Below are 14572 nucleotides of genomic sequence, written 5' to 3' on the forward strand. Positions count from 1 at the left end.
GCGAGGGGAGTCAACAAGTACTAGTACATAGATGCTCTGTGTGGGTTCAGCTAGTTTTAAATAATTGTCTTAATAAATTATCCTGGGGGTCTTTGAGAGAGGTGCAATATACGTGTTTTAATATACAATGGAAACTTGGTATCTTAGGGAGTTAATCATTCCAGTGTACTAATAATCTAGCAAAGACACTCTGTGTGGCCATCCAGTGTAGGAACACAAATTATTTTGCCTTTCTGTTCTTCCTTGCCTTCCTGTCTGATCGGAATGGTCAATGTGCTGGATGTTCACACACATCTCTCCTTCTGTATTCCCTGATTCAGATGTTTCTAGTTTCTATCTCACCCTTTCCCCTTTATGTGTCATCTGAACGTCTCCGGAGGTTTAACCTTGGAATGTTCATATTGGAGTAGTTTGCATAGAATTTGTGTGTGTTTCATTTTTCTCTTCCCAGAACTCCTCCCTCTTGGGCCACCCATTCCCTCCCAGCGTTCCTCCTGTTCTCACCCATCTCCAAAGAGCGCAACTGCTAGGAGGTGCACAGGTAAACATCTGGCTGTCCTGTTCTTATCTTTTGTGGCACACAACATGGCCTAGAGGCCTTTTTCCTCTGCTGTAATCAGTCCTTTCTCCATTTCTTTTGCTTTCAAAGTCCAGAGATTCAGGAAATAGAAATAGATAACCCATCAGGGGTCTGTGTGCGTGCTTGTGTATTTGTCTGTCTGTCCATCCCTCTCTCTGGTCAGCATTCTCCAGTGGATACAGGTTCTGTACTCTTGATGCTGCTTTTTCCTTCTACAGGCAGGTAGAATGTCTCCTAGCCAGTTTGCACGGGTCTCTGGACTTGTTAGCAATCCTCTTGCGTCCATTAATCCCAAGCTTCTTCAGGGCCGAGTTGGGCAGATGATGCCTCCAGCCAGTGGGTTCCGGGCCTTCTTTGGGACACCACTGCCTCACTCCCCATGTCCTGGAGCCCCCTTGACGAATCTAAGGTATCCCATTTGCTCTACTTCTAATAAGACAACAAAACTGAATTGTGTCCGTCAGTCTTCAGCTGCCCTTTCCTAAGTGAGAGCTTTATTCCCTAGGGCTCAGCCACAGATGTTCAGGCCAGACACAACTCATCTTCATCCGCAGCACCGGCGACTCCTGCACCAGAGGCAGCAGCAGAACAGGAAGTGAGTGGTGAATGCGTCTGTGTAGTTCTACTGATTCAGGGAGGGGAAGCTTGAAACATTGCCTTGAGGCTCCGATGTGCATTTTGAGTGAGGTTTGTACATAAAGTAAAGTTGTACTGTTGAGTCACTGTTGACTCCTGGCGACCACAGAGCCATGTGGTTCTCTTTGGTAGAATTCAGGAGGGGTTCACCATTGCCATCTCCCACGCAGTATGAGAGTATGCCTTTCAGCATCTTCCTATGTCGCTGCTGCCCAATATAGGAGTTTCCCATAGTCTGGGAAACATACCAGTGGGGATTCGAACAAGCAACTTCTTGCTCCCTAGGCAAGTTACTTCCCCGCTGTGCCATTAGATAGCTCAAGTTTGTAAATACTTGGCATCAAATAAACCAGACTTAATAGATAAAGTAACCTGTGCAGATTAAGTGCTTCTGCTATATCTCTGTTTTGCATACATGGGATTTTTCAAAGAAAAATGTGGCGCTCTCTGTGTGCGCATGCACAAGGATTTCAATGAATAGGAATTGATTAGATTAAGGGCATGGATTGTACTCATCATGTAACTTCAGCCTAGGAGTAGCCAGGGATAAGTACTTCATTCCATGCATAGAACAGGAGCCAATCAATGGCTCCTGTCTTGCCTAACTTTCAGAGAGGATAAGACTCATTAGTAGGAGAGAGCTCTATCAACAGATATTAGCCATGGCAGCTAAAAGCTCTGTTTAGGGACAGTATGTCTCTGTTGATTAGATGCTGAGAATGTGAAATCGGTCATGGAGAGAATCTGCTATTGCCATCATGCCCTGCTTGTGTGCTTTTGAGGGGCATCTGGTTTCCCCCTGGTGGAGATGGAATGTTGGGCTCGGACTGCTGTTGGTTTTTCTTTGTGATCAGGACTAAATGCTTTTTTAAAAATGAGAGGAGAGAGCTCAGATTCTTCTGATGCCAGTCTTCTGGTACAGTTGTCACATTCATGCCTGGCGTGCCCATAGCTCTGTGATCTTGGAGGTATTTCTCAAAAGCAAATGCTTACCTGAATTGACTCTATTTGGGAGGTCCAGCAAGAGATGTCATGACTTGCCAAAACATAAGACAAGATAGTGATTGGGATGGAGCTTACTTATTCCGAGTACACTTGGCTCTCGTGTCCTACTGTGAGTTTACTGCTTTCACAAGTGTTGAATTTGCTACCATGATCCTGCACTTTAGGTCAGTCAGGCTGATTTTCATGACATGTAAAGTATGTAGCTGTAAGGGTTTGTTGGAGTGTATCTCCTTCCCTGTCAGAATTGTGCCAAGAGGCTTCTTCTAAGTCTCAGGCTACTGCCTTGAAGTACTTGCATGCTGTATCCTCGGTCACTGTTTTGGGTAGTTTTCCTGAATTTCATGCCATTTCAGTCAGCACCGGAGTCTAAATGGGTCAGCGGGGGATCGGGGGAGCCACCGGAATAGCCACCAGGAGCAGATACGGAAGGACCCATATGCCAATCTCATGCTGCAGCGGGAAAAGGATTGGGTGTCCAAGATCCAAATGATGCAACTGCAAAGCACTGATCCATACTTGGATGACTTCTACTATCAGGTTGGTACTTCAAGATGCTATTGTTGACCACCCAGATTATGTGGAAACCTGAGACGGCAGGCATTAGTAGCTGGGTATACTGAGCACCACTTCTCCTGTGCCAGCACTCTTCTGCTTGAAAAAACAAGGTCCAGCCATTCTGCTGAAGAATGTCCTTCTCATTGCAGCCCATTTAAGGCCCCTAGAGTAGCATTTTGCTTTTCATCTTGTTTTGGGGGAGGAATAGAACCCTGTTTTGCTTAATGGTTGGCAGTTGCTGTTGCTAGGCTTCTAACCACCTTTCTGTGCCTTAGAACTACTTTCAGAAGCTGGAAAAATTGCCTGCAGCTGAGGAGATGCATGGTGATGGTCCTAAAAAAGAACGCACCAAACTAATTACCCCACAAGTGGCCAAGTTAGAGCATGCCTACAAGCCAGGTAAGTGTCCCTTATCCCTGCACATAGAGGTCTGGTCTACACATGCAGGAGAATGAGGAGGTATATTCTGGAAGTGCTTGAGTGGACTGGGCCACTGTAAGGGATAGTGGAAGGTATCATTTCTGAATGACATTTCTTCTTAATGTGGGAAAACTAAATGTTTCCTTCAAAGTAGGAGACTAGTACATAAGGAAGGAGGTTGGATAGGATTAGATTGGATTCTTTGCTAGTTTTCCGCTTTCAGGCAAGTCTTTAACTTGGGAGCATTCAAAAATATTATTTCCCCCACATCTGCAGTCTGAAGTGGTGCAGGCCATTCCACTAGGGATGGGCCCGGACCGGTCTGGAGGCCATTGAAATAGCCTCCGGACCGGTCCGGACCTGGGCGGTCCGGTTCGGGAGGGGGGGTATCTTTAAGAGCGGTGGGAGGGTTTACTTACCCCTCCCGCCGCTTTCTCGATCTTCCGCCGTAATCCTATATGTAATTGGGGCGGCAGGATACCTCCCTGCCGCCCCTTCCCCGACATTGTTGGAAAAAACCCCAGCAGTCCTTTGCGCGGCGCGCGTACATGCCTCTGTGATGTGCGCACGCGGCGCGCAAAGGACTGCTGGGAGTTTTCCCAGCACCGTCGGGGAAGGGGCGGCAGGGAGGTATCCTGCTGCCCCAATTACACATAGGATTACGGCGGAAGATCGAGAAAGCGGCGGGAGGGGTAAGTAAGCCCTCCCGCCGCTCTTAAAGGTACCCCCCACCCCAGTGCCAGACCGCAATTGGCGGTTCCGTGCACACCCCTACATTCCACACCTTGGAGCTCTGCCAGATTCATCTGCTGCATGTTTAAATGAGACCCAACATACCCTTATGGTGTAGAGGAGAGCAAAGCAAAGCAAATTTAGACAGGGCAAAGAACAGTAGGACTGCTGCATAACTAAAGTACAGCTTCATTCTCAAGTCTGCCAATATGAAAGTAGTTGTTGGAGGGGAAAACTGCAAAGGGCCAGGAATACTATAATTTTGTATGGAGGTGACAGAATAGCCAGGCAGAGAAGTTGATGTGTGGTGTTTAACCTGCATTGTTTGTTCCTTATGTTTGCAGTGCAATTTGAGGGCTCACTGGGGAAGCTTACAGTCTCCAGTGTGAATAACCCCCGCAAAATGATTGATGCTGTAGTGACATTACGAGGTGAAAAAGATGTAAGTTCTCTTGCTGTGACTTCTCTGTGGATATCTTGTCATCTCATATTTCAGTCTTTTATCCCAAACATGGACTTAGGCTATTTTCTACCCTTTTTGTTCCCTGTTCTGCTCAAATTGCTAAGCAGATTGTGTGTTTAAGCTGTGGAAGTCTTTACTAGCCTGTTTTGTACTCCTTAGGAAACAAAAGAAAAGCAGGTTCGAGATAAGAGGCGTCAGACTCTCTTCACTATTGAGAAGGTGAGCTTGAGATATTATTTCTTCAAAGGAGAATCATCTAGCCCAGTATCAAAGGGGAGGAGTTAATTCTATGCTTGGTGGTGGCAGCAGCCTAACTGAAATCTGTTCTAGGCCACCAAACACCATGGATAAAAGAGATCCTCCTGCATTCCTTCCTCCTTGTATTTAGATTAGAGGCTACCACTGAATTGATCAGAACTTCTTTCTGATGGCCTAGCCGTGTTACTTCATTTTAATAGGTTAAGTTCCTGCTTATAGTATAGTTAGTTAGTTTTAAACTAATGGTGTGACTCAGTAGACATACATCTATAAAGCAACAACCTGGTCTTCAAGAACTGTTTGGGAGATGAATTCAACAATGTTATCCAGACATCGGAACTGAAGCCTTAGAATATTATGTGGCATTTGGAAGGTTGTATATGCGATGGTGAGTTCACGTGTGTGTGTTTGGGTAACTAGACATACAGCTTCCTCCTGGATGTAGAAGACTATGAGAGGCGTTACCTCTTGAGCCTGGAAGGTGATAGGCTGGCCTTGATGGAGGAGAGAAAGCAGAAGATCTGTGACATGTATGACAATCTGAGAGGGAAAATGCCCAACCAGGAAAGGTAAGAATCTACTCAGTAGAATGCTAAGGCCTCCATACAATTTTTTTTTAAAAACCCAGATATGGAGTGTGTTTCCCCCCGAATCTGGGTGTTCTGCTCGTCTCCTATTAAATATGAGGAAGCCTGTTCTCTGGACTGGACTCATGTTACCATAGGTTACAAAAAACTTCAGTGTTTTCGCCATCAAGTGCCCCTTGGAAGTATATAACAGCTTGCTTAATATTAATATTCTACAGAATAATGAATGTCAGCTTTGGAGAGACATAGTAAATTACCAGAAGGGTGATTATAAGGCAGGGAGAGTGTTGGATGCTACCACTATTACCCACAAGCGTTGGTATGTCTCCTTTCTTCTTTGTCTGAAATGGATAGGTCATTCCAACCTGATGGCTGTAAGCATGTGCACGAGACATTTGAGGAAACTCTAGAGTTGTAAGTGTTCTGTGTATGGGGATAAATTCCCCTATTTCTACCCTCAGTGTTGAAGGGATATATGTTACTCTGGACCCTACCCAGTCAAAACAGAATTAGTCATGAGTAACTCCCATTGAAATATTAATGGGACTGAAATTAGCCACGACTCTCTTATTTCAGTGGTGTTTCATCATGATTAACTTAGTCTGGATTCTGCCCAGTGTGTTCTATTGTTCCATATTGGGGAATAATTGTGGGATGAACATTGCAAGAAAGCAAGTATTCTAAACTAGCTGATCCAGTGCAGACCATCTGTGCCCCTAGTCCTACCTGTCATCTCCCCCCACTCCGCCCTGTGCTTCAGCCTCTCGCCGGGCTGCGAGTGCTTCAGCCATGTTCTCCCCATTGCTGTCCCCCAGGCAGCCACTTGCAAACTCTCGTGAGAGCTGCCACACATGAGATTACTCATGTAATCTCATGACATGAGTACTTTTAGGAGAATTTTATGTAGAGAGAGGTTGTCAGAGCTGTTGTAAGGAACATAATGACAAACTTGACTTAACTCGTTCTTCCAAGATATTAGTTCAAAAACAAACATCTTTCAAATGAGAAACTATTTCTGCATTCTCTTCACAATTTGCTTTTTCTTCTTAAGTAACCTGCTGGAAGTGCTGCTGCCACAAACCTTGCACTCTCTGTCTGCTCCTCCTCATTTCTTGGTTGTGAACTAGATGTATCAGTTGGTAGTCACCAAGGGCTGGATTTTAGAGGGACCTTTAGTTGCCAACCTCAAAGCTAAGCTGAACAACTTAAATCCTTATTTGATTGACTTTGGCCCTGTTATTCTCACTGAAGTCCTCTTCAGACAAGACTCACTTAGGTATAAAAGGTTTTTGCATGGAGTCCTAGATGTTTTCCTTTAGGAAATAATGAGTAATCCTTTCTGAAACACATCAGTCTTGTGGCAGTGGGAGAAGTCATGCCTCAAATGCTGCTTTGTATTCACTGCACCTCTGGACCATTCAATAGTGCCTGTTTTGCATGTCGCTCAATGGGGAACTGTCATGTGCTCTGGTTCTGCCTCATAAGCAGTTTATGTACTCTCTTTGGGCAGGCTGAGCGATGACCCTTTTGTGCAGATCATGTGTATTCGGAAAGGCAAACGTCTGGTTGCCCGGATCCTCCCCTTTTTGTCCGCTGAGCAAGCAGCTGACATACTTATGGCAACATCCAGGAACTTGCCCTTCCTAATCAAGAAGGATGCTCAGGATGAGGTAAGCACAGCTGAAGAGACAGGTCCTCTTTCTGTTCAGGGGACATATCTAGTAGATTGCAAGAGTTCACTTACATAGCTAACTTTTTTCTCGATTAAGTAAAATAAATATTCAGTACTCTGGATGATTTTTTTCAACAGTCACTAAACATATTACATATTTTCCCAGTGTGCTTTATGGCTTGACAGCCTGATTCCTCAATAGCAATTTGGTTGTGGGTGGTCCACTTTGGTGTTCTGGAAGAGCCTAAACAGCAACCCTCCCAGAAGAATGCCGTACTCCCTCCCTTAGGGTTTTTAAAAAAGAGCTCAAAACCCATTTGTTCAGAGAGGCTTTTAAAACATGTTAATGATAAATTGGTGGACTTCTTATTTTTTATTCTTTTAAAATTGTGTTTGTTTTAATGGGTTTTACTCTATGCTGTCTTGTTTGTTATGTTAAACTTGATATTACTTTTACTGTTGCGAGCCACCCCAAGCAGTGTTGTACTGGAGGGGTGGGGTATAAATATTTTTTATATATAGCCAAGCAAGTAGAATTTGAAGGAAACATGTCTTCTTACCTCTGCTTGTAGCTTGCTGTTTAGCCTTGTGCTAAATACTTCCCCTCAGGGCCACCATCTTCATCTATGAAAATTGGTGGCAAATATTCATTTGTATTAGGCCCCTTGAAATGTATGACAAGATGCTTAATGGTGAGGACAAAACTGCAAAGTCCCCAGCCTTGATATTCTGCTGTCCATTTCATTCTATACAGATCTTTCAGCTTTATTTTATCTCTTGAAACATCATTCCTCTGTATTCCTTGGCTGATTCTAAAAGAAACTGATTCCCTTTTGTTTCTGCTAGTTGAAAAAGTTCAGAACTATGTTGGTCCCTGGATTTGCTTCAGCCCCACTCTTGACATGTGAGATGCTTTTCAAGTACTGAGTAAATAGGAGTGTATTCTGCCTCTTCTCCAGGTGCTACCCTGCCTGTTGAGGCCCTTCTCTCTTGTTCTCTATCATCTTCCGCTGGGGACTGTCGCCAGCATCCTGCAGCAGCTAATGAACCTACCTCAGAGCGCAACAGCGCCAGCATCTGCCAACCTGCATCTCACAGCTGTGCTCCAGAATAAGGTGCCTGCCTCTTCTCATTCTGCTCTTAGCCATACTCAACCCAACATACCAGAAGGCTCTAACTTACAGCTGTATTGCCCTAGGATGCAAGAGATATGACCATTTGCATTTTTAAAGGTTAACACAGTCTCTTCAGCCGCATTGCTAATAGGAACTTCTTTCCCTCCCACTCTACAGTTTGGTCTCTCCTTGCTGTACTTGGTCTTGAGCCGTGGGGAGGAATTGCAGAGTTCAGATTCTACTACAGAGTTCACACAGGACAACCAGTGGTGAGTCTTGGCAGTCTATCCCTAGCTGCATCTACTTTGCAAACATTTACACACACACACACACACACACACACACACACACACACACACACGTGTTAAGTTTGGCTTCTAAACAGTACAGAGAATACACAGCAGTAGGTGATGGCTTGTCTGGTACGTTGGCAATGTATACTAAGCAAGTTACTTGGCACTTCTGACTTGTACAAACTCCAGCCTCATTCCAGGCTCTCAGTGTCATGGTGGATCATTTGCTATGTTTGTATCTTGCTCTTGCTCCAAGGGACATTTTTTTGTCTGTGGCACAACCCCATGAGGTAGACCTAGGCTGAGAGGGTGACTTTTCCCAAAGTCGCCAGTTGAATGTTGCAGCTGCATGGAATTTTGCACCTGGATTTTTCATGTCCAGTTTCAGCATTCAGGAGACTGCGCCACACTGACTAAAGTACTGGGCCTTCAGCTGCAGTTGCTGCTAGTCATGCTAGCACAGGCAGGTGGTTGGTTATGTTTTGAGCTTGTATATCTGGGACTAATAGCTTGTTAAAACAGTGGCTACAAGCTGCATGTAGCTTTTAGAGTTTTTGTAAAGCTATGGAAAAAGAGATCCTCTGGTCAACTTGAAGGTCTCTTCTCCTACCAAAGCGAGAGGGATGGGTTCATGGGAAGATGGGTTCATGGCATTTTGTTCTCATGGGGATGTTGAGACATCCTGAGCCAGTAGTAGAAGCAGCTTCCTCCTTTAAAGTTATGTACACTCTAACACTGTGTTAAGGCTTGTCACCTTCATCTTGGATGTCATAGTGACCCTTAACTGTGACTTGAAATAGTAGCTTTTGGTAGGAAACATAAGGATCTGTGCCTAAGGCATTTGCCAGGAGCTAAACAAACATCTCATTATGTCTCTTAGGAGGTGATATTTGTTTACTTCTCTGAACAACTGGAAGCTGAACCAAAACTTGCTGCAAACTTTTAACTCGCTGCCTATTGGGCAGTGGAGGACAGTGACTGCTGCTCTTCTCTTAGGGAGGCTTTTAAATACTTAAGGTAGTTTAATCTCCTGACCTCTCCCAGTCTCTCCTTAAAGCTAAACACATTTAGTTATTTTGTCTGTCATGACATGCTTATGTACTCTTGACTCCTCCTTCAAACTTGTCTACAGCCTTTTAAACATAAACTGAACACACTGTTCAGCTGTGGGCTCCCTTGGAGCCAAGCAAAATAGTACTTCATGTATTTCTAGGCTTCTGCATCAGTGTATTGTAGTCTAGCATTCCTCTGCTCTCTTCCACTTTCCTGCCCTCCATTAAGCTACAGTCACAGTCTTATGAGTTCAGTTTGTCATTCACTGTAGAGAGCTACACAAGGATTAGCTCCCCTTCACAGTATGTGGATGCCTGATTGTTTCAAGGGGGGTGTCTTTTGCACATTGAGTTATCTATTTAACACTTGCAGTACTGCCCTGCTTTTTTCCACACTTATTTCACATGCTTCAGGGCTGAATCCTGACATTCGGAGAAGGTTGAGTTTAGTAGTCTCTTTCAGCCTGAAGTCTGGCTAGAAAACAGTGTCTGTCTTTGACCGTGTGCTCACTGTCTAACTGCAGCCTGCCACACTACTTCTAGGAGCTAGGGAGGCAAAAGTCCTGTGCCTGAGGGTATAACTTCAACAGGCTCTAAACTCCTAGTAATCTTTCACTTTACAACTGGTCCTTGGAACTATAGTCCCCTTTGTTCTGACAATGTAGAGTGAATGTGTGTCACTGGGATAAAGAGCATTTATATTGCAAAATTACTGAAAGAGGCAATGAATGGTACACACGTGGACAAATGTGTTGGTACCCCTCCATGAAAAAAGAAGAACCCACAATTGTCTCTGAAATAACTTGAATCTGACAAAAGTAATTGGCACCCATCGTTATTTGTTCTGCATTCAACAAAAATCAGACTTTGCTTTAGAGTTTCGATGCAGCAAAATATTTCAAATAATAACACAAATGAAAATGGCATGGACAAAAATGATGGGATCCTTAACCTAATATTTTGTTGCACAACCTTTAGAGGCAATCACTGCAAACAACAGATTCCTGTAGCTCTCACTGAGACTTCTGCACCTGTCAACAGGTAGTTTGGTCCACTCTTCCTGAGCAAACTGCACCAGCTGTGTCAGCTTTGAAGGGTGCCTTCTCCAGACTGCATGTTTCAGTTCTTTCCATAGTTGTTCGATAGGATTCAGATCAGGGCTCATAGAAGGCCACTTGTGCCAGACTCAGCAAAGCAGCCCCAAAACATAAACGAGCCTCCTCCATAGTTCACAGTAGGTATGGTGTTCTTTTCTTTGAAAGCTTCGTTTTTTCATCTGTGGACATAGAGCTGATGTGACTTGCCAAAAAGCTCCAGTTTTGTCTCATCTGTCCAAAGGACATTCTCCCAGAAGCATTGTGGCTTGTCAATATGCATTTTAGCAAATTCCAGTCAGGCTTTTTTATGTTTTTCTTTCAACAGTGGAGTCCTCCTGGGTCTTCTTCCATTGAGCCCACTGTCACTCAAAAAGTGACAGATGGTGCAATCAGACACTGATGGACCTTGACCTTGGATTTCAGCTTGTATCTCTTTGGAAGTTGTCCTTGGCTTTTTGTCTACCATTCTGGGGTCGATTTTCCTCTTGCGGCCGCATCCAGGGAGGTTGGCTACATTCCACTGGACCTTGAACTTCTTAAGAATATTTGCAGCTGTGGTCACAGGAACATCAAACTGCTTGGAGGTGTCCTTATAGCCTTTGCCTTTAGCATGCTTGTCTATGATTTTCTTTCTGATCTCCTTAGACAGCTCTCTCCTTTGCTTTCTCTGGTCCATGTTCATTGTGGGACACACGATGATACCAAACAGCAGAGTGACTACTTTTCTCCATTTCAATAGGCTGAATGACTGATTGCACGATTGGAGACGTGTGATACTAATTAAATAAAACAGCTAATTTGAAAAATCTTACTCTAATTCAATTATTTATGATCTTTTCTAGGGGTACCAACAAATGTGTCCAGGCCACTTTAGAATATCTTTGTAGAATAAGCAATATTTTATCTGTTTTCACACTTACTTTGCTTTACTCGATGACATCTCAAAGGCATGCAGGTATACATGGGACAATTGCTTTTCATTTAATCACTTTTCAGGAGGCATAAAACACTTTTTCAATGAGCTGTAAGGGTACCAACAAATTTGTCCACGTGTGTATATGGTGAGAGAATAGGTCTCTCAAAGCAAGATGCCTCTTTGCTGCAACATCCTCCAGAGGCGGGCAGTACAACCATTTGTTGCAAGTAAGTAGATTTAGGATTGATTTCTCTCCTCTGCCCTCCCACTTGGTCTCCTTGAATGTTTAACTGGGCCAGACCATGTACAGACTTTTTTTAGGAATGGCCTCGTGATACTAAACTTCTCTCTGTCACCTCCCAATTTGTCATTGATCCATCTGAACTGCAGCCAAAGGATAGTTGCCTGAGAGCTGTGCCCTCTGTCAGGTTTATCCAGCTGATTTGGGAGAATGCTTTGTGGAGCATTGCCAACTTAAAATTTAAGGTATACTGCATCCACCTTGTTTTTTACAAGTGTTCACTTACAATTATGTCTTTGGTTTGTCTTCTCGTAATAACTCTTGTAGTGCAGTAGACATGACAAGGTGAAGCTACTCCAACATGACAACAAGGTGAAGCCCCATGTACCACTCTCTACACAAAGCACATTCTTACCATTGTTGCTTTGTATTTGGCAGGACAGAGCTAATGTTTATGGCAACCAGAGAACTTCTTCGGATCCCTCAGGCAGCCTTGGCCAAGCCAGTGTCTACCCCATCTAATCTCTTATCTCTCTTCTCTCGCTATGTTGATCGGCAGAAGCTGAATGTGCTAGAAACAAAGTTGCAGTAAGTATGTTGCATCATCTGTGTATTAATAGAGGAGCAAAGGGGTGGTAGTGACCAGAACGATCTACAGAGAAGTATATAGAAGCCTAGTGATGGCACTGTATAAAACAATATTCTCACTGGGAGTTGATGCAAAGGAAGGATTTATATTTTCACTCTGGAGTATTTGACTATTAAGTTGAGATGTTTGAATTGAAAGGTGGCTTATAAAGGTTCTTGAGCTAAGAAAAAGACATTCTAACTTTTCAGATAGTACTTCTGCACTCAGTCTGACCAACTCCTCTCATTCATTGCCTTTTCTAGGTTGATTCAAGAAATACGATAGATCTCAAAATGCTGTCGTTGCTGGTCTCCATCATGCTCCCATCTCCAGAGTATTTCAATGGGCAAAGAGGAGGCAGTGCCTTCTCAAAATAAATCCTTATGGGATTGTTTCTCTGGTCTAGCACAGAAGATTACTCTCTTGGCTGGATATGTGCTTTCCTTCTCTGCCCCTCATTGCCAGTTTTGCAGTTCTGCATGTCGTTGCTGCATTGAATTCACCTAGGCACTAATCCCTGCCCCCATTTCCCTCTGCATTTTCACTATGGCTGCTGCCTTTTCTCCCTACACATACCCCATTCTTCCCAGTACACTACTGATGGGCTAGAAGAGAAAATAGTTCCACCTTTCTGCCTCATATCACTAAGAACATGGGGATGGGGGAGTTGTAATCTGAAGCTCTCTACTGTGGAAACTATGAGATCAGATATTTCTGTCTCTGATGTGTTAGAGCATTTTTAAATGATGGGAAATTCCCTCTGATTGGCTCACTGGTTTCTTCTCTCCTCTTCCAGCGCCAGATTCACTAATGTGGCGTTGCCTCTTTCCTACAAAGTGGTTACCTTTCTGAACCTTGTGATGAAGCAACGTCATCTTTGCACATTTGTCTAGTCTTCCCAGGTCCCATTTTCTACCTGAGCTGTTTGTCTCTGACCTACACCTTGCTTCAAGCTCCCGCTGGCCAAGACCCCCTGTAGACTAACCAATAAGGTACCAGGAATTAATTCCCCTGGAACAGATTAATCTTAGCAAATTTCAATATCCATACACAGCTAGGTCCTACTGGTTTTGTTTTGGGTTTTTTGTTTTGTTTTTTTGCTCTTTTTTTTTTTTAATGTGGTGAGGTTTATTTTTTACTTGCTTTTTAAAAACAATTTGCACATGTAGGTATTCTAAAACCAGTAAGACTCCTGTTACTAACCGGCTGCCTCTTCACAGTATTCCCCTACCATCTGCCTTTCCCTACTCCTTCTCTTGAATCCAAATTTCTAACTAACCTGTCGACCACTTCCTTTCCACCAACTCCTCAACCTCTCTTATCCTTCCACTCTTTACTCCTTTCAGTACACGATCAAGTGGTCCATTATTATTATTGTGCTTTTACTTTTTGGTTTGGTTATGATTAATGAAAATTTCTAAATTTACATTTTTATAGGGTATTGTAAATAAAAAAAAATTCTATACTTGTGGAGAGTGTGTACCCTGGTGTTCTATGGGGAGATCTTGTATTTCTTTGAATAGGGACTGTGTCATTCTTGCCCACTTAGGGGTGCTTCTCATATGGCAGAAATGACATGAGACCCTTTACATTGGAGAAACATGTATGAGTGAATGAACAACTTGCTCAAGAGGTGTGGAGTTTTCTCTGTCTCTGACAACATGCTGCATGAATTGGTTATTGAGACAAGTGCTTCAGGTTGTGTGATTTTTGGCTCTGATTAAACCACACAAAACTTCAGGCCTCTTGTTTTTGCTCAGTTATGGAACAAGTTGCCTGTAGGGATTGGAGCACCTCTTCTTGCACAGGATCTTGTGCATTCTGATTTAAATGTATTTCTCTGCACTGAGTTTCATAGTTCTATCTGCTCCCCACTAGAAATGTCTGTCAAGGGGTTCTCGAAGGAAAATATATTCTTGAGCAAGACCTGTGTCCCTCTTAAGATCTCTCTAGGTCTAGGAGTCATCCTAGCCATCCAGACCAAGGCTGCAATTTGGGGAGAGGAGAGCTGGTCTTGTGGTAGCAAGCATGACTTGTCCCCATAGCTAAGCAGGGTCTGCCCTGGTTGCATCTGAATGGGAGACTTGATGTGTGAGCACTGCAAGATATTCCCCTCAGGGGATGAAGCCACTCTGGGAAGAGCAGAAGGTTTCAAGTTCCCTCCCTGGCTTCTCCAAGATAGGGCTGAGAGAGATTCTTGCCTGCAACCTTGGAGAAGCCGCTGCCAGTCTGTGAAGACAATACTGAGCTAGATAGACCAATGGTCTGACTCAGTATATGGCAGTTTCCTATGTTCCTAATTTGTACATACTTACTCCTAAA

General features: G+C 43.8%; 1 protein-coding gene across 6 annotated transcripts in view; it reads left to right on the top strand.

Annotated features, from left to right (window-relative positions):
• Positions 1 to 13721, top strand: part of PATL1 (PAT1 homolog 1, processing body mRNA decay factor) — a 39722-nt gene extending 26001 nt beyond the window's left edge. For 2 of the 6 annotated variants that reach the window (XM_053311277.1, XM_053311285.1), the window contains exons 7-20: positions 452 to 541; positions 799 to 989; positions 1086 to 1175; positions 2575 to 2758; positions 3052 to 3175; positions 4273 to 4370; positions 4551 to 4610; positions 5070 to 5218; positions 5591 to 5650; positions 6747 to 6906; positions 7868 to 8023; positions 8201 to 8292; positions 12061 to 12210; positions 12514 to 13721. In XM_053311277.1, the coding sequence (XP_053167252.1) occupies positions 452 to 541; positions 799 to 989; positions 1086 to 1175; positions 2575 to 2758; positions 3052 to 3175; positions 4273 to 4370; positions 4551 to 4610; positions 5070 to 5218; positions 5591 to 5650; positions 6747 to 6906; positions 7868 to 8023; positions 8201 to 8292; positions 12061 to 12210; positions 12514 to 12535 (1626 nt within the window). In that variant the 3' untranslated portion in view covers positions 12536 to 13721. Of the gene's footprint in view, positions 1 to 451; positions 542 to 798; positions 990 to 1085; positions 1176 to 2574; positions 2759 to 3051; positions 3176 to 4272; positions 4371 to 4550; positions 4611 to 5069; positions 5219 to 5590; positions 5651 to 6746; positions 6907 to 7867; positions 8024 to 8200; positions 8293 to 11461; positions 11609 to 12060; positions 12211 to 12513 lie in introns of those variants that run through there. The other 4 variants (XM_053311288.1, XM_053311296.1, XR_008319911.1 and 1 more) reach the window with 3 other exon arrangements.
• Positions 13722 to 14572: the final 851 nt, after the last annotated feature.

The sequence above is a fragment of the Hemicordylus capensis genome, chromosome 1 (genome assembly GCF_027244095.1).
Source record: "Hemicordylus capensis ecotype Gifberg chromosome 1, rHemCap1.1.pri, whole genome shotgun sequence".
NCBI lineage: Eukaryota > Metazoa > Chordata > Lepidosauria > Squamata > Cordylidae > Hemicordylus > Hemicordylus capensis.